This window comes from Siphateles boraxobius, unplaced genomic scaffold (assembly GCF_051911475.1).
Source record: "Siphateles boraxobius isolate OS27281-9 unplaced genomic scaffold, OSU_SipBor_1 35, whole genome shotgun sequence".
NCBI lineage: Eukaryota > Metazoa > Chordata > Actinopteri > Cypriniformes > Leuciscidae > Siphateles > Siphateles boraxobius.
Window position 1 is genome coordinate 16,047,314 of NW_027508975.1, and position 24,832 is coordinate 16,072,145.

At 40.4% G+C, this 24,832-nt stretch overlaps 1 protein-coding gene across 2 annotated transcripts in view; it reads left to right on the plus strand.

Annotated features, from left to right (window-relative positions):
• rnmt (RNA (guanine-7-) methyltransferase) overlaps positions 1-24,832 on the plus strand; it is a 34,897-nt gene that overhangs the window by 4,391 nt on the left and 5,674 nt on the right. Inside the window, exons 5-9 of one of the 2 annotated variants that reach the window (XM_077196658.1) lie at positions 3,742-3,857; positions 3,996-4,177; positions 12,688-12,852; positions 13,139-13,336; positions 14,510-14,918. In XM_077196658.1, coding sequence (XP_077052773.1) covers positions 3,742-3,857; positions 3,996-4,177; positions 12,688-12,852; positions 13,139-13,334 — 659 coding nt within the window. In that variant the 3' untranslated portion in view covers positions 13,335-13,336; positions 14,510-14,918. Of the gene's footprint in view, positions 1-3,741; positions 3,858-3,995; positions 4,178-12,687; positions 12,853-13,138; positions 13,337-14,509; positions 14,919-24,832 lie in introns of those variants that run through there. The other variant, XM_077196657.1, reaches the window with a different exon arrangement.

Below are 24,832 nucleotides of genomic sequence, written 5' to 3' on the forward strand. Positions count from 1 at the left end.
GTGACATAAAACAACCCTTTAAATAAACGGAAAAAAAAAAAAATGATCCAGTGATGAAATGTTTTCTTTGTTGACAAAAATCTTGTGGGATGTCCATATCCTAACTGCTGGGATAATCGCACAACGAGCATGACATGTCCAATTCGCGAACTGACTCATTTTAACCGATTCATTTAATGAATAGTTAAAACACTGATCTTTCCAACACTGAACTCACCAGACGTCTGAATCGGTGTATAACTAATCAGTAACACTTTACAATTGTTCCATTTATTACATAAAAAGTACAGTTTGCTTACTCCAGGGTAAGCTTAATAACAAATAAAAACACTTTTTTTATTTTAATTTTTGCTGAAAAAGCATATGACTATTTTCAACACAGTGCTATCAGGAATACAGGAATCTGTAAACAATAAATCAACTCCGATTTCATTTTCAATACAATCAATAACGGAGACGCAAGATGACAAGTTGTATTTGAATGAAATGAGAGCGCGCGTCCGTTGTGATATATGGATGTGCGCTGTGTTATAATATGTTGCTATTGACGACGGTCATTATAAGGAAGGAAATGCCACAGAATAGAATCTTGCTTTAAAAAGTGCATAGAGCTGCTTGTTTTATTTGTTGTTTGTTGATTCTTAAATATAAAACTTGTTGAAATGTTTTCAGTGTGAGCATCAGTTCTTTTTTAACACTTTCGTCTTGTTTTACAAAACCGTGATAATATTGATAATCACGATAATTTCGGTCACTATAATCGTGATATGAAATTTTCATACCGTCCCATCCCTACCTCACAGCTGTAGGGGGACCTCATTGATAAAACATGCGACAACAAAAGTGAAAATCAGCAAAGAAATAGCTAGTTGTAGAGTGCCCCTTCAAAATTTCTCAGTGAGCCATAAAATAAAAACTAGGGCTTTTTTTCTTCTTTTCGAAATGGTAAAGCCATACCTAACCAACAAAGTTTAACGGCCTTTTATCACAATTATTGCATGTTAGTGGTTTGTTAATAGTAAATAACACGTTGCAATGACATTTCAGTCCCTCCAGAATTCCACGATTCTGTGCAATATTTAATGCAAAATCAAACAAAACTCCGCAAAATTTGGAGAAGCTTGCAATTTTTCTAAATGTGGATCATTTAAAAAATGCTAAGTATCGGCCAATATATTGATCGACCACTAATCAAGAACATTCACACTATTAAAGGGGTCATATAATGCCATTTTTGTACAACTTAATATGAATCTTTAGGGTCTAAATGAAAACTTTGTAATATACTTTTATTAAAAATTCTCATTAGTATTTTAAGAAAAGACTAATTTTACATCAAAAAACAGCTCTATTTTCAGCACGCCGTTTCAGTGTATATGCCTTTAAATGATAATGAGATTGCTGACTCCGCCCCTCTGTTCTTTGGGCCGTGCACGTGAAATGTTGCCTTGACAACAGTTGATGGTATATTTTGGCGAAAGAATGGCAGCGGGAGTCTCTGAGGACACATCTGTAGTGTTGCCATACCAATTTGAACCGGAGTCGGACCCGGAACAAGATGACGGATTTATGTTGAAAAACTTTTTTTTGGTAAATGTAGGCTTGTCAGTGATGAGTAACGTAATCTCGGTGTTCTGTACAACTATTGTGACTGAAACATGTCCTGTCATGTCAGTAATGATTCTAGCAGTAGTTGAAGGATACCTAAGAATTTGTTGTATGTTTATGTTTAGTGCTGTACGAAAATGTTTTATGTTAAGCAAAAATAAAAAGCAAAAATAAGAGATCAGATAACATCATTTACAGTATTAATAGTAGGGCTGACTTCTAATAGTCGAGGATTCGACGATTCGATTTGGATAGGTCTGATTAGTAGGGAAGTGTTATGTAACCAATAGGGGTGTGACGGTTATTATATAACGTGAGACTGACGGTTGTAGTTGATCACCGTCATTAGAACTCTATAACCGCCAAAACCGTGCAATTAAAATATTTTTTACAAACATTTTTTATCATAGAGAATGTTTAAATACTAATATCATCTTACGAGGGAAACGGAGGCGGAGTTATTGTTGCCTCAGAGGCTGAGTGCTGGAGATGATTCGGGAGAGGTCTGTGCACCTTTACCGATCAGAGTGCGCGCTGACACGGAGTAAAGCCTTGTTTATACCAGACGCGTCCGCACAAGAGCGAAGGTGCGCGCGGCAAAAACTGACGCGTTGGGTGCGCAAGACCTCATTTTGCTTGGCTGTGTACACGGCTTTTTTTGTAACAGCGCGCGCGACGCCACATCCGAGGATGAACGTCTTCAAGCCCAATCTGCTCGAGCATGTACGTCTCACCGCACCGGCACGCAGTTTGCGCGTCTAAATTGCAAAGTTAATTGCAAAGTTTTTTTGTTAAGGTTTTGTTTACTGTGTGTGATTTATTTAAAACAAAGCACGTTCATTGCAACTTTTTTTTGTTTTTTTTTGTTAAGGATTCATTTAATGGAAAGCACATTCACTTCTAGTTGTCTTGCTGTTCATTTTAAATAAACGTAGAGCGAGTTGTCCTATAACAGATGAACAGTTATTTAACCGAAGTCTAGCTGCTATCTAAAAAAAAAAAAAGGTTAGACTATCAGTCGACTACGGCAAAATCTAACGACTCAGATTCGACTATGAAAATCCTTAGTCGAAAACAGTGTGTTACCATTCATCTTCATCCAGTTATAACTGTTTTTTTTACATTACTTCTTAATCAGTAACATACAAGTAAACCAGGTGTAACTTAGTGTTAGCACGTTAACTGTAACACCTGCGTACATAGTTTTTAATAAATAACACAATAACCATAACGTGTTGTTCATTATAAACACGGGATTATGAATTATATTGAGAACGTCGTAACTTTACATAGAATACATGCCGTAATGTACCCTGAGTGTAAAAATTAGCCGCATTCATCGTGAAGCACGCAACCGATTTGCAAAGATTAATATGTATCATAAAAGGTTAATAAAACGTTGTACTCGCTTCATTCAGGAGGTGCAGCAGGAACACGAACAGTTGGTACCGATTCCTTTTTCAGGAGCAGCTTCTTAGCAAAACCAGCTTTATACTGACCCTCGTTTAAAAAGCAGTCTGGTGAGAAATGATTCGCGCAAACATGAACGCATTTACCTTGATCGTGGGGAATATTCCCATCGTAAACAAAACTCAGCCACTGCGTCTTCAGCGCTTCAAATTTAGGAACATCAAAATGATTTCTGTGTTTGTTATTGCACCCAAGAACAGAACAACACAATCGCTTAGAAGCCATTCTGCTCCAGTGTATCAACAATGACGGATGACGATGACAGCTCGCTCAGGGCGGGGGTGTGTTGAAACACTGCTGTCAATCAACAACCGTGGGAGGGGCGTCACGACGTCACACGGTGAAACGGCTCAATTTGAGACGGGAATACATATAAGGAGATAAAAACAAAAACACTGGATGGATTTTTAACATTATATGATGGTTGTGTACAGGCACTGCCAACACACATTGCAGTACAATCAACTTTTAAAAGTGCATGTACCATTATATGACCCCTTTAAGCTCTATCCACTTGTGATCAGACCATCCAACACTGATGTTAACAGCAGGTGTAAACAGGGCCTAACTTGCTCATAAATGTATAAACTGCACCCTTTTTTAAAAATGTCTTCATATTTAAAGTCACAGAGTCACACTTCGGTATTTGTTTGCATGTCACAGATATCGCTGCTGTGTCCATTGAGCAGTGTCAGCAGCGCTATAATGACATCAGACGGAGGGGTCACCCAAACGACCGCACGTACTCTGCGGAGTTCATAACTGCAGACTGCAGCAGGGTACGAGCCAGTGTTTTTTTAGCAGTTCACCATGTCTCATTTGTTAGAGGGACTCTGTTAATTGTCAAAAAGGAGAAACATGAAAGTCACCATTCAGTACCTAATGGTACAGGGTCACATACTCTCTGTCTTTCTCAGGAGCTGCTGTCGGAGAAGTTGCGAGACCCTGAGCTGCAGTTCGACTTATGCAGCTGTCAGTTTGTGTATCATTATTCCTTTGAGAGCGAGCAGCAGGCTGACACCATGCTGAGAAACGCCTGTGAGAGACTCCGGCCTGGAGGATTCTTCATCGGAACAACACCAGATGCATATGAGCTGGTGTAAGCTCTCACACACACTTACTATGATGTTTATATCTATTACGGTTTAAATGCACAATGTGTTGTATGGCTGGGCTAATTGTGATGTGTATTAGTGCTGCACGATTAGTCATATCGCAATCGCGATGTTAAGCCTATGCGATTATATGGCAGACTAGACAGAGCAGGTTACTTATGATATGAAAATAATTCTCAGCCCTCAGATTCTGTCAATTTTATTACAAAATAAAAAACAATAGTGTTTTGGCGCTTGTAAATGTGATGTGATCGTGAACCGAACATCTCTTAGCGTAGGCTACTCTTTACTAGGCTGCTAGTTAATAGTAAATAAACACGAATGAACAATAGGTGTGTTGAAAGATACAGTACAACTTACCGAAATGTTTATGCCTCATGCATAATATCCATCAAACTGTTTTTTTTTTTTCAACCGCAGAAAGAGGTCAATAAAACAGTTGGAGAACAATGTCACATAATGTTACATTTACCTCAGGAAAGCCATTTGATAGCACGTTAGTTGGCTAGACAAATTATATATAGAGAGGAGTATTTTGCTAAATATGTGCACTATATAAATATGTATTATATTTTTACTTATCATTAAAATATTGTAACATTGTTATTATAGCCTAGTAAAAAACACATTATATTTAATTTGAGTAGTTATTTTTAACCTTTTAATAATACCAGCATACAAATGCTATTATTTATTGTTCTACTTATTTTATACTATTGTACTATTGAGACAATAAGAAGTTTGCAGTAATGCAAAGATGTCATTTCATTTAAAAAAATATATATTTTAATTTGAAAACACTGCATTTAGTTGTTGTTAGTGTTTGATAATGTATGTGCATTTTCTTCGAGAACCAAGCAAGTTGACTCATGAAACCATTTGTTTATTATATCGCAACCGCAATATTGACCTCAATAATCGCAATATGATATTTGCCCCAAATCATGCAGCCCTAATGTGTATATTTAGTTGTGAATTCTTTGGGTTAAGTTGCTGTGTTGCTGCGCGTTGTTACGGGAGGAGCGCATCCACAACAGGAGTTGCACATTAACTAGCACATGACTTAGTTCAAGTTCACTTGTGCATTCCCGTCATTTTGTGCAGGAATAAGTTGTTGTAATATGTTTATGTTGTATAAATATCTGATTAATCTCATATAGGATGTACAGTATTTCGTTGAGTTAACTAGCCCGCTAACAAAGCGCTTCAGTTTACGCGTGTTCATTCAGCTCTAGTAATTAGTATCGACCAACATTTTCTTATTGGTGCATCCCTAGTATCTGCTTCAATATTTACACTACTGCTGCAGCATTTTAGGTTGGTAAGTTTAAAAAAAAAAGAAGAAAAAATTGTCATGGCTGCATTTATTTGAACAAAAATACTGTAAAATTGTGAAAAATGATTATAATTTAAAATAACTGTTTGCTGTTTTAATATATTTTAATTTATTCCTTTGATGCCAAAGCTGAATTTTCAGCTTCATTACTGAAAATATCAGAAATTATTTTAATATGCTAATTTGCTGCTCAAGAAAGATTTCTTCTTATTAGCAATGATGAAATCGGTTGTGTGTCTGCTTAATGTTTTTGTAGAAACGATAAGAAATCTTTTAACATTATAAATGTCTTTACTGCATCAATTTAATGCATCCTTGGTGAATAAAAGTATTTAGTATTTTTTTTTAATCTTACTGATCCAAAACTTTTGAACAGTAAGTGTAATTCTACACTAGAAGTAGGAAATACAGTTAGCAAAAACTATATTAAATATTTATAATTTATTATTCATTTATTTTTTTATCCAGGACATTGCACATTAATGAACAATCTAACATTTCTGTACTGACTGTAAATGCGCCAGGTTATAGCATACATGCTAATTTTCACCTGTAGTCCCGAGGCAGGAAGACAACCACATATAAAATAATGCAACATAATAGAATATGACACTATACAATATCAAGCCGAAACACATTAGCACAGATTCAGGCAGTATACATTGTATCAATAAAATTAGTCAAAATGAGGACATAACTGGGAACTTTTTAGAAGCTGTTTAAGGTGCTTTTTAAATGTGCAGTAAGTGGGACATTCTTTAATATTTGTTGGGATGCTGTTCCAAAAATGACCACCTCTGATAGACAGAACAGTTTGTCCAAAGGTAGTTTTTCTATGCAGGATCTCTACATCATGGGTTCTCAAACTTATGGCTCGTTTCCACTGAGCGGTACGGTACAGTTCGGTACGGTAAGCAATTATTTGCGTTTCCACTGTCAAAAGTTGTGAATTGTACCAAAAAGCCGAACCGTACCGTACCACTTTTTGGGTACCCTTGCGTTGGGGTACCTAGCACAGTGGTACGGTACTAAAGGGTGGAGCTAGACTCACTGCAGAACGCTGATTGGTTCACAGAGTATCATCACTTGCGCGTGCTACAAGGGGAATGACAACATAAGAAGCACCATTTTTTAATATTCAGTTGGAATATAATACTACGGTTATTATTTCACGAAATGTAGTTTTAAGAGTTTTTGAGGCAAGAATGTAGTTGTTTAAAGCTCAAATCTGCGGTTTATTTATAGGGATTTATGATAATTTGATCCATTCCAGGGATCACCGGGCGCTCGGCGCTATGTTCCCCGCCTGGAACAGCCTTTCCTCGGCTAGTCGTTCTGTCGTTTGCCGCTAACTCTGTAGTGGTAATTCGTCTTGTGTATATCTAACGGGTGATCTTTGGTCTTGTGAATCGATAATTCGTTCCCTGGCCAATCGTTTTGGCTGAGGGCTAAGTGAAGTTTCATATATTTAGGCTATAACTTTTCCGTTGTAACGTTAACGTTAGACTAGCGCTGAATTTGTATATTTGACTGAATTGTTTGCTTTATTTCTTATTGTATAGCTTCTTGTAACGTTACCTTTTACTTATACTTTTATAATGGCCATTATTGATAAAACTGAAATTTAACAAAAAGAGATAGGGTTGAGTTTTGTCATTTTTTTATTACAAGATTATCACTGTAATGTTGTTTATTGCAACATTTGTACAAATGCACATATTGCCTGGAATATGTTTAATATTTTTTTAAATTTAAACGAAATGCAGGGTTGTGTTTTATATTTCGTTTTGTTATAAATAGGCTACCGTTAAACATGCTGTGAATAATATAATCAGGTCTATACATTGCCTGAACCACATTTGTGTGCCTATAATGTTTAAAATTTATTTAAATGAAAACGAAAAGAGGCAGAGTGGTGTTTTATAACATATTTTGTTTTATTGTTGCCTAAAATGTACATGCAGAGCTAGCTGAGTGACGCTTTCACGAATGCGCTGTTCCATTTGGAGAATTACCGGACTCGCGTCCTCAGGAGTCCTTCTGCTAAGAACTTTAAATACTTGGTATTGAGAAATGCCTAATGTCGGCGCTTGTCTTCTTGTGACAAACATGCCGAGAAGCAAGGACAAGATCTGCTGTCTGCCATCCATTGGTGTTTACTTTGTCGCTTTCTTCTTCGCGCGAAAATGACGTTGATGGCTTCTTTCCCGCAAACACCACGCCTATCAAGTAGGGTACTGTTGGCGGTGGAAACGCTAGCTGGATCATGGTTTACTGACCCGAACCGTACTGTACCGTACTGCTCAGTGGAAACGAGCCATTAGAGTGGAGAAAAATTTCCAAGGACCCCCTCATAACAATAACTGTCTGTGATTAATATGCTTAAAACTATTTGTACTCTTAGATGCCATTGGAATTAATTGCATTGTAATCATTTTCACCCTACAAACTTAAGACCTGTTTTATAGAACAGAAACACATGTCAGTTTAAATCACGTTAATACCACTTATATACTTGTAAACAGTGGGTCGTTAATTCAAATTGCATTTGGACTCAATAGCATTTACACTAAGTAATTTATCTTAAAAGCTTTCATAAAATCAAAAGCAACACAGCAATCACAGGCTTGTTCTAATAAAACCAAACATTAAAATTCCCTAGATCAAATGTACATTCACATTTTACATTAAAACAATAGTTCACCCAAAATGAAAATTCTGTCATTTACTCATCCTCAAGTTTTTCCAAACCTGAATGAGTTTCTTTCTCCTGCTGAACACAAAAGAAAATATTTTGAATAATATCAGTAACCAAATAGTTGATGGACCCCATTGACTTCCATATGTTTTTTTTTTTTTTTAAAGTACCAGAAACTGTTTGGTTACCCACACTCTTCAAAATATCTTCTTTTGTGTTCAGCAGGAGAAAGAAACTCATTCAGGTTTGGAACAACTTGAGGGTAAGCAAATGATGACACATTTTTAAAAATTTTTTTTTTTTGGTGAACCATCCATTTAAAATAACATTAAAATTATGTAGCCTAATGTTTCTTTACGTGCATCAACTTTAAAATAATGAACTCATTGCACCTTATATCAATGGCAGAACAATCAACAAATCATAACAGAATTAACACTGTTGCAGAACACATCCTAGTAATTAAGTTAAACCAAACTTTTATTTTGGCGGGTTGTAGTGAATAAAAGTTTTGTATTGTTATAGGTCCAGGGGCGGAATGTTTTTAGTAAAGCCCCGAATATTTTGCTACCTTGTCTTTCTCATAGACATAGAGCAAAACAATTAATCAGAAATACAAATGTGAATAAGATTACAGCTGCCGTGATTACCTAATCATGAAAAGTGCATATTACAGTTTTATTTATATTTTTCCCTTTGCATTAAAGGTACTTCCAACGTGCTTTTGCAGCGTTGAGCATTGTAGCCAATCACAGACATGTCTGTTGAACGCATCGGCCAATTTAAACGAGAACGCTGTGCTGAAGATGTGTTTTGCGCGAGCTTACCCAGTTCTAAACTTTTCGCAAACCTGTCATTATTATTGGCAATAACCTTAGGATGCAAATAAGAGATTCACTGCAATGTATTTGATATTCTTGATGCTTCTCTGATGCACTCCATTATGCACCGCTCTGTTTGTTGGATGACTAAAAGTTCAGCGGTCTAGCTCATCAATGTCAAAATGATTAAAGAAGGTGGGGCATACCGTTCACAGAAGGATGTTAACAGTGAACGAGTGCCTGGTAAAATGTAAGTAGATAAAGATTTAATATTTGACAACTGTAATTATTTCACTAATACAATAAGCCTTTCTTTTTCTTTATTCCTATAAATCGCTTTTATAATCAATTCATTATGGGCTAAAGCTCCGAATATCCACTGACCCTAGAACTGCCCCTATTTTTGTATCAAATTAAATGCTGAAACGTTCTCAAAACTGACGGATAAAAAAAAGAACTGAAAAATGTAAACCTAGCCTCTTAACTTGATTGATTTTACAACTAGGCTAGGCTACTCTGTATATTCGCGGATTCACTCTTCTCTCTGGATAAGCGTGTGCTTTTAGATGAAGAGAGAGCAGGTGCGCTCTGCCAAGAATTTCCCCGATGGTCTGACTGGATTCCACGATTCCGTTCATAGGGTTCTAAAATTATTTCGCGGACCCCACTTTGAGAACCACTGCTCTACATCTCCTCTGAATGAACCTCTGTTACAACAACCTCTGTCAGACCTTGGTTTAATGTATGTAGAAAGTGCAGGTGGTGCCAGTCCATGCAAAACTTTTCGGGGTCCCCCTACAGTTGGGAAACAGTATTGTCCCCTACTACTGTCGTAAACTCTGTCATCGTGCATTTGTTGACAACCAAGATAGCCCGGAACACTGTAGGAGGAGGTCACATGCAGGTATTCTGCTTGCGTCGCGTCTGAAATGTCTTCATCCCAGGTACAGTGGCATATATTTCAGCATTTCATATGAATATAATTTCATGGGTTTTATTTTTTTTTTCTAACGACAACTGATCGCGATGATCACGTTTACAAGCCAGTGTCATTATAGTAGCCTAGTCTAACGTTATTGGTTACCGTTTTACTGAATCTATGAGAGCGTGACAAAAGACCGAAATGAGTGACTGTCACGCTCAATGCGTGACACTTGACAGCCCTGCGATTTTAAGGAAGTGGGGGTGGTGGTGGAAGTGACGTATATGCCGTAAAGCAGTCGAGTTTTGTAGTTCTCTTTGTTCGCCGGCTACTACCCGAAACCCGAAGTTTAAAAGTACGATTAAAAACGCTACAGACCCCGTCAGGCTATGGCAGATGTGTCATTCAACCTATTGTAAGTCGATGTACCATCACAAGAGACTTGGAAATATGTTATGAAGGTTGAAAAGTTACCTGGTGTTACTTTAAACAGCTATTTTTAAAATGAATACAATTTTCAAAATTGAGCATATTGTATTTTCCTAAAATATTACATTGATGGTATGACAGGTTTTTGATCAAGTACTTTTATAGATTTTTTGAATAGCATTTCTATGGGTTTCATATTTCATATTCACATTTAATCATTTATTTCTATTCAGCAACATGACAATCCCTAGTATTATTGACCTACATATACAGGTCCTTCTAAAAAAATTAGCATATTGTGATAGTTAATTTTTTTCCATAATGTAATGATAAAAATCAAACTTTCATGTATTTTAGATTCATTGCACACCAATTGAAATATTTCAGGTCTTTTATTGTTTTAATACTGATGATTTTGGCATACAGCTCATGAAAACCCAAAATTCCTATCTCAAAAAATTAGCATATTTCATCAGACCAATAAAAGAAGTGTTTTTAATACAAAAAAAGTCAACCTTCAAATAATTATGTTCAGTTATGCACTCTTATACTTGGTCAGGAATCATATACTCCTATACTTGGTCAGGAATCATTTTGCAGAAATGACTGCTTCAATGCGGCGTGGCATGGAGGCAATCAGCCTGTGGCACTGCTGAGGTGTTATGGAGGCCCAGGATGCTTCGATAGCGGCCTTAAGCTCATCCAGAGTGTTGGGTCTTGCGTCTCTCAACTTTCTCTTCACAATATCCCACAGATTCTCTATGGGGTTCAGGTTAGGAGAGTTGGCAGGCCAATTGAGCACAGTAATACCATGGTCAGTAAACCATTTACCAGTTGTTTTGGCACTGTGAGCAGGTGCCAGGTCGTGCTGAAAAATGAAATCTTCATCTCCATAAAGCTTTTCAGCAGATGGAAGCATGAAGTGCTCCAAAATCTCCTGATAGCTAGCTGCATTGACCCTGCCCTTGATAAAACACAGTGGACCAACACCAGCAGTTGACATGGCACCCCAGACCATCACTGACTGTGGGTACTTGACACTGGACTTCAGGCATTTTGGCATTTCCTTCTCCCCAGTCTTCCCCCAGACTCTGGCACCTTGATTTCCGATTGACATGCAAAATTTGCTTTCATCTGAAAAAAGTACTTTGGACCATTGAGCAACAGTCCAGTGCTGCTTCTCTGTAGCCCAGGTCAGGCGCTTCTGCCGCTGTTTCTGGTTCAAAAGTGGCTTGACCTGGGGAATGCGGCACCTGTAGCCCATTTCCTGCACACGCCTGTGCACGGTGGCTCTGGATGTTTCTACTCCAGACTCAGTCCACTGCTTCCGCAGGTCCCCCAAGGTCTGGAATTGGTCCCTCTCCACAATCTTCCTCAGGGTCCGGTCACCTCTTCTCGTTGTGCAGCGTTTTTTGCCACACTTTTCCTCCCCACAGACTTCCCACTGAGGTGCCTTGATACAGCACTCTGGGAACAGCCTATTTGTTCAGAAATTTCTTTCTGTATCTTACCCTCTTGCTTGAGGGTGTCAATGATGGCCTTCTGGACAGCAGTCAGGTCGGCAGTCTTACCCATGATTTCGATTTTGAGTAATGAAACAGGCTGGGAGTTTTTAAAAGCCTCAGAAATCTTTTGCAGGTGTTTAGAGTTAATTAGTTGATTCAGATGATTAGGTTCATAGCTCGTTTAGAGACCCTTTTCATGATATGCTAATTTTTTGAGATAGGAATTTTGGGTTTTCATGAGCTGTATGCCAAAATCATAATTATTAAAACAATAAAAGACCTGAAATACTTCAGTTGGTGTGCAATGAATCTAAAATATATGAAAGTTTAATTTTTATCATTACATTATGGAAAATAATGAACTTTATCACAATATGCAAATTTTTTAAGAAGGACCTGTATTCTTTACTCAAATGTTTTAAAGCCTACAGAACTTTATTTTTAGCATTTTGATGCAAAGAAATCATTCAATCTGTTTTAAACTGATTCATTGAAATGGACGGCTTGAACTTATTCATAAAAATGAATGGAACTTTCCAACACAATCTGCATTTTCGCTACTGATGTTTAAATGAGAGATGTGTGCAAAATATCTGTCATTATGGTCAAATTAAAAACGCCAAAATCATTGCAATATTTAAAATTGTGTGATTCACAATTCACAACGCCAACCACATAACTGATATTGCAATTTATTCAATTATTAGACCTCTAAAGCAGAACAAAAAAAAAAGTAATTTATTCATGTTAACCAAAACTTTCAAACTGATTGTTTTCAAATAGGAAGCGCTTGGAGGAGTCAGAGTCTAACAGCTTTGGAAATGAAGTGTTCAGTGTGACCTTCCAGAAGAAAGGGGAATACCCTCTGTTCGGCTGTCAGTATGACTTCAACCTGGAGGGGGTTGTCAATGTCCCTGAGTTTCTGGTGTATTTCCCCCTGTTTGAGGAGTAAGTGTCTCATCTCATCTAAAAAACGCATTGTGTCATCATGATTGTTACTTTCCTGATGTGCCAGCAGAGGGTGCAACCGCTTCATGAATATGTGCTGTTGTGTCATAGACGGTCTTGATTTCTACGTGCATTTCTGCTTCTAGGAAATTCAAATACAAACATATTATTCAACTGCAAGTTTTGTGTTATGGAAGAATTATCATCAATGATGATAGTCTTTCTAATAATTTCCAATTTTTTAAATTTTGTTATTTTATTAATTTACTTTTTTTTTCCTGTCCAGAATGGCAAAAAAGTACAACATGCGTCTGGTTTACAAGAAAACGTTCAGTGAATTCTTTGAGGAGAAAGTTAAAGATGAGAAGAACAAGGTTCTGATGCAGTGGATGCAGGCGCTGGAGGTATGTGTGTTGGACTGTCACTGGCTTTTCAAAATTGTTGAATCTGTTGATAGATTATTTTATCTATTCATTCTTTAGGTGTTAACACTAGGGCTGCACGATATTGGGAAAAAATTACATTGCGATATTTTATTTTTCTGCGATATATATTGCGATATGAAAACAATTTCACCCAATGACTTAAATAGCTTTCTTTGGAAAGAATGAATCATCTGAATGACTGGGGTGATTTTGTAAAGGAGTAAATCTGCATAGATTCTATTAACTAATGTAGTTAACTAGAGTTTAATAAATGGAACCTTATTGTAAAGTGTTTCCGATTTGTTATATCTCGTGAGTTCAGTGTTGGACAGATAAGTTGTTTTAACCATTCATTAAAGTGAATCGGTTCAAATGAATCATTAGTTCGCGAATTGGAGGTGTCATTAACGGACCACGGCACACGTTGTGTGATTATCCCGGCAGTTAGGACATCGCACAAGATTGGTCTCAACACAGAAAACATTTCATCACTGGATAGATTTTTTTTGTTTTGTTTATTGAAAGTGTGGTTTATCTGAATGTGTGGAACGCTTTTCAGAGAATATTTTTTTTAGCACAATTCACAACCAGCGGTAGTTCAGGAAAAAAATATATCCGAATGCTTCACCTGAAATTTTGGTCTTCCGACCTTTTACCATTGTGTATTCTCAAAGATATTCAGTCAACTCAATTCATTAATATGCGCGAGGGAGGGTGAGAGAGCAAGACAGTTTGAAAACGGTGAGAGTGCGCGCGCGACCGGGGCTCTCTCTCTCTGCTCGTTCTCTCAGTTTTGCGCAGCAGTCAGTCATCTATCACTCACCGGTCAAATAAGGCTTTGGCGGGACAAAAATACGCTTTGGTGGTCGCCAAAAATTGTTCAATGGAGGAAGGGCATTCTGACTTTATTTTGAATTCTCGTGTTCGTTCAAGCTCAGAAATAAGAGAAAGACCACTGATCTGCCCGGCTCACAGAAAACAACGCGCAAGTTCCAGTCTTCTTACGCTTGATGTTTAAACTGACTGGACTTAAAAACACATGCAAATGATAAACTTTCACTATATGATGGTTAAACTTTGCAATTAATCCGGAGCTGCTGGCCCGTACAGATCATGAATCACGGATCAACTACTGTACGACTTAGGCCTACATCGCAACATCCTGCGATGTGACTATCGTGGATGCGCACATCGCGATATCGATGCTAAAACGACACATCGTGCAGCCCTAGTTAACACTTTTATCTGTTTCTGATCTTTTTATTGATTATTGTCAAAAACACAATAACTGCAAATTTTGTCAGTAAATGAGTTAGGACTGAAATCAGGTTTCTCAGAATATGATCTGTCCTTAGCAGTCACAGTACACATACGAGATGCTGCTCACTAATAATTTAATGTGTGCTATAATTGCCTTTCTCTTTCTAGTCTTGATCTTTTAACCCTTTAAGCCTACATACACATACATTTTTCAACTCTTAACAAGTGCTAAGTAGTAGGGATGGGCGAAATGGCCTAAAATCCATGTTGCGATATACATTGCAGCCTTTTGCGATAACGATATATATCACAATATATAAATTATAATAGAACCATTTCAGAACAGGTTACATTGACCCTAAGGAAAGCCAAACTGCTAAATATATATATATTTTTTTTTAAAGAAAGAAAGAAATGTTGTATGTAGTTTTGAGAACATTTATTGTGCAAAACTGTAATTATACAACATAATGTTGCAGATAAATAAAATTCAAGTACACCATCTGCAGAGACTTAAAGTTTAAAGTAATGGGCAGTGGTTAAATTGGGCTGGGGCTCTCCGGGGCTGAGCCCCGGCACATAAGCCTGCTCGTTTGTGTCCTGATGTGCCTGTTTGCAGTCAGTTGCCTACTGGAAATTGTCACATAAAATTTGATGAAAGTGATGCTTTTGAAAACATATTTCTGACAATAAATGAAAGATTTTTGAAATGGCATGTCTATTTTGTCTCGGCGGAGCTGAGATGAGAACAATCGGAACACGGCCGTATTCTTGATCAGCTGCTTAATCTCGTTGTCAGTCGACCATGATCGCGCACCACTCGCGCATGCGCATCTAGGTGACACGGATAAATGTACGCAGCAATATATAATGAATGTTCCTGGGAGATCCGTAGTTGCTTGGGATGTGGAAGCGCCCAAAAGTTCCAGAAATGTACAAAAAGTGCCCTGGCCTTGTTTTCGCATGGGCCCGGTTGCAGTCTCTCTTCCAAACTCTCACTCCAAAGTCTTTTGCATTTTACATCGGGTGAATCTCCAGCTGTCACTGCGATTGTCGTTTGAACCTTTGTGGATCTGCCATCAAATTGATACGTTTAATTGTATCAAGTGCTGTGAGAAAAGGCTATAAATCTCCACCTCCAACATCCTCACACTCGTAGTCTACTAGCCGAGACCCCTTCTTTATGTGTACAGATGTGATATAATGACGCAAAGACATGCTAGAATTTCCCGTGGAAATCCACCAGTTCCACTGGAGTTATAAACATTATTACAAGCTTACCGTTTTGAATCGGGCTACGGCAAGCAGAGAGTTTTGAACACTGGCTGGAATATGTACTTGCTCAATTTATTTTGGATAATTTTAACCCAAAAAAGCTACGGACTGTGTGTGTGTGTGTGTGTGTGTGTGTGTGTGTCTGTGTGTGTGTGTGTGTGTTGTAGTAGTAAAGAGAGAGAATGGGAGAAGGAAGTTTGTGTGAGGTGGACCTGGTCACCACAGACACAAATCTTCTCAGCTGTTGCTTCTGTCATATGCTGCACTTTCTCTTCATGTGGCACATTGTATGGGTCACTATATCATAAAAAGGTAATACAATGTGTAATCAAGTGATGACTGATTAACAGTAATGTAAATGCTAAATGTCCTAATACCTGTTGTTACTACAAAAATGCAAAGTATATGCTCTTAACCTTGCAGTTTTTCACATATGTAATACTCAATTTCTCCATTTCTTTGCACACAACACTCCAGAAAGTGCCATTTAATGGTGTATTTTTTTTTTCAATTCCTGGGGGGGGCATACCCCCGGACCCACCTAGGGAGAGCACCCCCACACAATAAATCCCAATTTAACATATGGTGATGGGTTTCTTTCCTTTAGTGCACTGCAAACCATTCTAAAAGACACTGCACTTAGTTAAAGTCCTTTGTTCTTAAATGCCACCCAAGATGCAGAGAACAGGAAAAACTGGTGTCTTTTTAGTTTAGGAACAGACACTGTACTGAAAATACTTAAAGTATTAGGCAAAGACAATTATTTTGTGTAATGCACACATTTTTAATTAAAAACATATTTCAAACAAAGTTTCTTACCTGCAGCCTAATGTTACGCATTTGGTTTTAAACATTTTGTTCTCTTAATTAAATGAAAACTGGTGTCTTGTTAATAAAGGAATGGATACTGTAAATTAGCCATGCCCAATACTGGAAGTATTTCCCTAATTCACAGTATCCATTCCTTTATTAACAAGACACCAGTTTTCATTTCATTAAAAGAAACAAAATGTTTAAAACCAAATGCGTAACATTAGGGCCAGCGCCTGGGCCAGCGCGTCCTCGTCCTTCGAGAAGAACGTCGGGCATTGAGCGTTGTCTTTTGACGCAAACAGGTCGACTTCCGCTCTGCCGAATAGGCGCCTCAGTTTCTGGACCGTTTGGGGGTGCAGGGACCATTCCCCTGGGGGAACATTGTCCCTGGACAGTTTGTCTGGGCCGTCGTTCAAATGGCCAGGCACATGCGCCGCCCTCAGCGAGCGCAGGTTCATCTGTGACCAAATAAGGAGGCGTTCCGTCAGATTGCAGAGATTTATGGATCTGACACCGCCCTGACGGTTTACATAGGATACCACAGATGTGTTGTCCGAGCGGACAAGAACATGCTGGTCCTGTATGAACGGGAGGAAGCACTTCAGCGCGTTCTCGACCACTATCATTTCCAGACAGTTTATGTGAAAACACTTCTCCTGGTCTGACCACTGGCCAAAGGCCGGTCTGCCCTCGAAAGGCGCGCACCAACCCGAGTTGGACGCGTCTGTGGAGATGAACTTCCAATAAGAGATGGTTCCCATCATTACTCCCTGCTGGTACCAGTCGGCCACTAACCAGGGCTGCAGAGCTGTTATGCAGGCCTGAGTCACTCTGATTTTCTGGCCGCCAGACACCCAGGCTCGGCGAGGCCCGCGAGCGTTCAACCAGCGTTGGAGCGGGCACATGCGCAGTAGGCCCAGCTGGAGCACCGCTGCAGCTGATGCCATACAGCCCAACATCCTTTGAAATGTTTTCAAAGGGAGAAAGCTGCCCTTCTGGAAAGATGCGGCTAGCTGGCGAACACGGCGCGCGCGCTGTGTCGATAAACGAGCCGTCATGGTCACAGAGTCCAGTTCTATTCCTAAAAAGGAAATTGACTGGCTGGGCAGTAATGAGCTCTTGGTCCAGTTGACCGTGAGACCCAAGCTTTCCAGATGACTGAGAAGCACTGTTCTGTGAGTTAGTAGTTCTGTCTCTGACTGTGCCAATATCAGCCAATCGTCCAGATAGTTCATTATGCGCAGCCCCTGACTTCTCAGGGGGGCGAGCGCCGCGTCCATGCACTTTGTAAATGTACGGGGTGCCAGGGAAAGGCCGAACGGCAGGACGGTGTATTGATATGCCTGACCGTCGAAGGCGAATCTCAAAAATTGCCTGTGACGGGGTACTATCTGAATCTGAAAATCTGAAACGCATTTCTTACATTTAACACTCGAGCGGCTTTTCTGCGCTCTATGAGAGTGTGCTCTGTGAGTGACACGGGATTTGGAGTGCTTATGTGTAGGGGTGAACACTGGGGCGTGGGCACATTCACTACACTTAAAACACTGACGGCGTGAGCCGGACCAGACATTATACTCTTTTTGAGATTTCTCTGGGTCGCCGTGAAAACGGCGTTTGTGTGCAGGCGAGAGGGTGAATAAACCGGCTCGTTGGCTGCTAGTTGAACCACTGCAGTAGCCTGTTCGAAGGGGACAGACAGGGAAATTAACTTTTTTTCGGCGGTCCGGCCGCAACGGGACACGCGCGTCTTTTCTCTCTCGCTGTTAGGAGGGCTTCGCGTGCTCGGACTTCAGCGTGATTCTTTGCCGAGGCCCTCTGGGGGGCGGCGGTCTGTGACGGCTGTCTGAGCGCGATCTAGGGCGGCCGCCCTGACTTCGCTGCGAAGGCTGAGGCTGTGCTGGACGCTGGGTGCTGGTTCGCACAGGAGGCTGTCTTTGTCTCTCGCGAGAGCGGCCTGTGGCGGAACTCGAGCGTCGCGGCAGGAAGAGGTTCATGGCCTGCGTGGTCTTTTGTACCACAGAGAAGCGGTCAACAATCCCATTCACCGCTGGGCCGAAGAGACCAGTGGGAGAAAGCGGCGCGTTCAGAAAGGTGGCTCGCTCAGTTTCCCTCATATCCGCAAGCGTTAACCAGAGGTGCCTCTCCGTCACGGTTAACAAGTACCATGGCTCGTCCGATGGCTTGGGCTGCGGCTTTGGTGGCGCGGAGAGAGAGATCCGTCGCGCTTCTCAAATCCGTAACCGCAGCTGGGTCCCGCCCCTTCTCATCCCATTCACGGAGGAGGTCGGCTTGCAGGATCTGAAGCACAGCCATCGAGTGTAGAGCAGACGCGGCCTGGCCGGAGGCGGCATAAGCGCGGCCGACCAAGGCGGAATTGGCTCTGCAGGCTCTGCCATCTCGCGGAGGGCGGGCAAAGGTGCGCTGCGACCGCCTCTTCCACAGGGGGAATCGCTGTGTACCCTTTCCCGGCGGCGCCGTCCACTCGGGAGAGCGACGCGGAGGCCTGTGACTGAAGTCTAGCAGAAAACGGTGTATTCCATGACTTGGTCAGCTCCGCATGAAGTTCCGGCAGGAATGGAGCGGGCCTAGTTTCTGAAACTGCACGGCGGCGACTTTGAAGGAAGCAGCCGTCGAGCCTGTTCGGCGCGGGTTCCTTCGGCAGTGACCACTCGAGCCCGAGACGGTCAACAGCTTGCGTCAGCAGGCGCATAAGTTCCGCGTCAGCTCCAGCGCGGGTACGGGTGGATTCCTGGATTGACGAGGAGGCGGAGGTAAGCGATCATTCCTCGCTGTCTGATGCCAGGATAGAGCAGCAGTCTCTTGTGACGTGTCCCTCGGACTCATCCTCCGAAGCGACGGCAGTGAGGCTCGCAAGCGGCAGCTGCACGTCGGTGAGGAGAGGTGGGGAAGGCGAGAGCGAGGCTCGAGGGAGGTTCTCCGGCGAGCGCGTCGCTGTGGCCACAGGTTCCGGCTGTCTCAGGGAACGGCGCTTCTTTCTGCGCGGTCCCACAGGGGGCGGAGTGACTGCTGTGGTGTTGAAAACTTCGAGTTCGAGCCCGCAGGGTTGACAGCGGAAGCTCCTCACAGAGCTCGCAGCCCCCGGACGCGAGGGCGAGCTCTGCGTGTTCCAGGCCCTGGCAGAGAGCGCCGATCAGGTGGCGGTCTCCGGCGCTGAGCGGGGCTTTACACGAGCCACAGGAAGTGCGAGGCATCTTTAAAAAGACGCTCGCTGCTCTTTTAGAATAATATGCAAAAAAGGATACGTCGCCGGAAAGCGTAGCTCGCACGGATGGCTGAAGGTGGCGAAGACGGCCGGCTTCCTCAGCGCTGTCCTAGGCTGGCTGTTCGACGGCGGCGGTGGCTTCTCTCAAATCCAGCGATGCGAAGAGCTCGCTGAAGAGTCGAAAAATCAGAGAATTCAGCCTACAGCCCCTATTTTATACGCTAAGCCACGCCTATCTGGCGGGCTGTAACGCTATAAAGGCGCGGGCGCCCTTCATTGGGCGTGACGTCACGCCGGGCTCACTGGTAGGCTGCAGCAGTTGCCCGCAGGCCAGCCAATGAGCACGCGAGATGGCCTGCTCTAGGTCTGCTAGCTGCTGCACTGCGTTGACAAGTACAAAATTAAGGATAATTTTTTGGCTTCAGTATCTCGAGAAGATGAATCTTTCCGTAGCGTAAGCTAAACTTACGCAATACGAGAGAACCTCTCGTAAGAGAACAGTGTTTGATTATCGCGATTTTAATAACTCGCTGTATATCATGTCCAGCCAGCAACAGTCCAGCAGCGCGCAATGTTGGTTGTTGTTTTTTTTATTCGAGAAGGAATGGCAGAAGGCAGTTACCGTGCTCGGGAGATTTTTCAGCCTTTTAAGAGGACCAAATCTGAGGTGTGGTCCTATTTTGTCTTTTACAAAAGTCCTGAGGGAAACTTAATCGGGGATGGTCACCCTGTCTGCAGAACATGCACAAAAAAAGTCGGGGAAACACTTCAAATCTGCCGAGTCGTCTTGTGTTACCATCACACTGTTGCAGTGAACGCAAGGCAAGTTAACTTTGACCTCAATACTAAAACTACGTCTGGGAAATAATTGGGCACAAAATGTTGTTTTGAGTTGAAATATTTTATCTCACTCACTTGAAATAAACGTGAAGCTTCCGCGAAGAAAAGTTTGCAGCAAGCTGCTTTGAGCCAGAGACGAACGAACAAGTTCCAACAAGACTATTTAGAGTGACATTTAAGAGATAATAATGTATATTCATTGGACAGTTATTTCACCGATTTTTTTTTACCACATAATTAAGGGGATATATTGAATTGATAGATTAATGTTTTAAATCTTATCCATTTGTAAATCCATTTTGAACAGCATACAAAACAATCGTCCAGACAAGATGATCACAACAATATTATCAAACTCTGTAAACAATAAAACAACTGATTTCATTTTCAATACAATCTAAAACGGAGACGCAAGACGGCAAGTTGTATTTGAATGAAATGAGAACGCGTGGCCGTTGATACATGGATGTGCGCTGTGTTATAATGCGTTGCTATTGACGACGGTCATTATAAGGAAGGAAATGCCACAGAATATTATCTTCCTTAAAAAAAGTGCATAGAGCTGCTTGTTTTATTTCTTGTTTGTTGATTTTAAAATTTAAAACTGTTTTCAGTGTGACCATCAGTTCTTTATGAACACTTTCATCTCGTTTTAACAAAATAATCATGATAATTTTATCATGATAATCATGATAATTTTGGTCACTATAATCGTGATATGAAATTTTCATACCATCCCATCCCTACTCCAAATATACAATAACAAAGATAACTGATTTAGCTATAATATAAATCATGTCAACTCATGTCTCAACTTTCACAGCTAAGTCTAATTTTAGTCTGACTTACTCCGGTGGCCAACCAAAGTTGCTATTACTAATAATATAATGACCAAATACAACCAGAAACAAATCTTCAGTTTTGCTTGTGAAAGGTAATTCCCCGAGACCTGTTTTCAATTGTGCGGTGATTCGTACAGCCCCAAGCAGCACACGAAGCAAGCATTTTTCTCAATTCCCTTTATGAGAGTGTGGCGAGCAGGCCGAGGGACGTGAGAGATACGAGACCGGTGCGTTGCGCAGGTGTCGCTCATTATCAATCATGCCACCGGCCTCACGCCGTTCTCTCACGTCCCTCGGCCTCGTCCTGCTCGCCACAGAGTTATGGGAAAGTTCCCCTTCTCAATATGGCGGCACCATTGACGTACGATCCAGCGGCCAATAGGGCGTCTATGTAATTATTATGTCTATGGGATGTTGCACTGGTCATTTTCACCAGCTCCTCCGTTACGCTTTCAGCCATGTTTACTCAAGATGACAAATACGATGATGCGTTGCAGCTCGTGGCTCTAAATTTTGCGGGTATATTGCGTCATCAACATGCATTATCGCGATAGGGCAAAAGAATTAAAATCTCTATCGTAGGCCAACTTTGTATCGCATATCGTAGCCAATTTGATTAACTCCTAAGTAGTGCTGAGTTATTTGCTGCCCATATGTAAATAATATATTTGTCACATTTTCGCTCCTAAGTTGATGAAACATGCTCCAATTGTGGAAAACAATGGCACATCATTATTTGCAGCAGATTCTCACAATTAAAATGAGTCCAAACCTAATCCTTTACGTTGATCACAAGATATTCTTCACGGAGTTACGACACATAAAACTCCACAGGCACTAGGGGTTGAACGACTTCAGATTTTTTGAAGTCGACTGTTATGACATTAAAGTCGAGTCGACGTCGACTAGTCGCTGACGTCATTCATAAAAACACAAGAGATGTGGGACTGCTTTGCAACATGCCACAATTTGCAATTTATTAACAGAAAATTATACAGATGCTGACAGACAGCTCATAATGGGGCCGTTTACACCTGGTCACTTCATGCGATTTTACTGATCTGATTTATCAAAACGATCCATTTGCACCTGGTCACATAAATATGTTTTCGCAAAACGGATATAAATCCCATCTTCAAACAACGCGCTATATGCAGATTTAACGGAGTTCACGTCACCGAAAGCAACAGTAATGAGCTGCATTTTATTGATCATCAGCTAATTTCAAAATCAAAGACCGCAATAATAGAGAGTGGCAACAGCCGTGGTAAGATCATTTTGTTTCTTTACTTTTAACGAAGATGATTGTGTGTTAAGTGTCTGTGACTTACTTTCACTTGGATTTGTGATAGTTTGCGCGTTGTCTTGATGAATAGATGCTCAGCTGCTCATCTGCGGTGATGCGTGTTGCCATAGCTTCGTCATATAATGAATATAACATGACATATAGGCTAACACGCTCTCACACGTTTATTTTTAGCATTGTTGGGAGGAGTCCAATTTACATATGTGGTTTCAACAACCAGATGCATTTACACTTGTCCAGTTTCGTCTGGAATGCGGCCCAGACCTCCTCCTGAGGTGGTTTGAGTGATCGGATTTAAATCCGTCTCGAATTGGTTTCGGATGGCATTTACACCTGGGGCCTATACCATGAGACTGGTTTAGGTGGCTAGCCAGATATGTTCCAGTTTAGTTTGCGCCAACCCTGAATTTTAGGCACCATGAAAGTGGTTTGGCTTTTAGCAGTTCATCGCCATAGATGCAGCTGTTTTTAACTTAGTTTGGAATGTGTTCTCTTTTTTTTCATTTGATAGTTTTATTTAGTGTCAATTTATCAATTTTAAGTTTAGTATTAATTTAACGTCTCCTGATTTTGATGAAGATACTTTTTCATGACTCTGAAGTGATGTCGAATTAATTTCATTTGTTTATAAAATAACTATTTTATGGCATACTTTTGTTTTATACGTTTTTTTGTGTGTCCATGCATTTTCCTGTGTATGACTGATGTCTTCAGTCAATTTGACTGCATCCACACAAGCGCACATCCTCCATCAAATGCAGTTTCATAACTGCATATTAGCACAAATTGAGCATATTTAACACACTTCAAACTAGAGCCCGACCGATATGGATTTTTGGGGGCCGATGCCGATACCGATATTAGGGAGTAAAAAAAGCCTGATACCGATATATCAGACGATATTATTTATGTGTATATTATAATACAGTAGCAATATTATTTATGTGTATTATAGTACAGTATACCAGTCAAAAGTTTTTACACTTTCCTATTGGTGTGTACAAACTTTTGATGGGTACTTTACACAGTAGCTATAAACAGAATAAATATATTTTATAAGCACGTTTTGCAATGATCACTCAAATGTGGTAATCAAACACTTGTGTGACACAGATATGTAATGGAGGCAGGGGGAATGATAGAATGAGAATTATACAGCTGAGCTGTAACCAAACTAGTTTGCATTGCATGTTATATTATATTATATTATATTCTAAATACTGTTGCATAATCTTCACTAACGACGACTTTGTCTTTTAATTTAGTCATAACTTGTATCAATAAATATATAAAAAGTGTCACTGACAAAACCTTATTATCTTCTATTTTTACTCTTAATTCCTCTAATCTCTACCAGTGGAGGAAGAACTCAGATCTTTTTACTAAAGTAAAATGAATAATATCATAATTAAAACGTTTTTAATTACATATGTACAGTACTTTTATACTATTTTAAATAATTAGTAAGCAAAATGTACTAAACGTGAAACTAGGCTACTCTTAATGCAAAATGGCCCTATATAAAGTGTTATAATTATATACATTTTTGGAATATTGCTTGATGTTGTAACGTAGCGTTATCAGGCAGAATGAGCTTTAACACTGTGTCTACACCGGACGCGGCCGTTACTGCTCGCGTCGCAACAGCTGTTTACCCTAGACAAAGCAGAATCAGTTTACTGTCGGAGATCGCTCGCGCCACGCATTTTAATCAATGTTTCATCAACCAATTGCCTTAATAAATAAGAAGGCCTAAATATAGCAGACAATATAATCAGGACTTCTCAGCTGCGCGCTTGCAATAGTCACAAGCTCACACAATACGTGACAGAGGCTTGTAGCAGAGAAATTAATTCTGTGAATTACACTGCGCAAATCACAAGTAGGCTACTACCCACCGGATGAAGAAGGGTTGGCTCTCAGTCTCCACAGGCTACATAAAATATTCATTTTATTTTATTTTATTTTTCGTGTTTGCATTTATGAGGAAAAA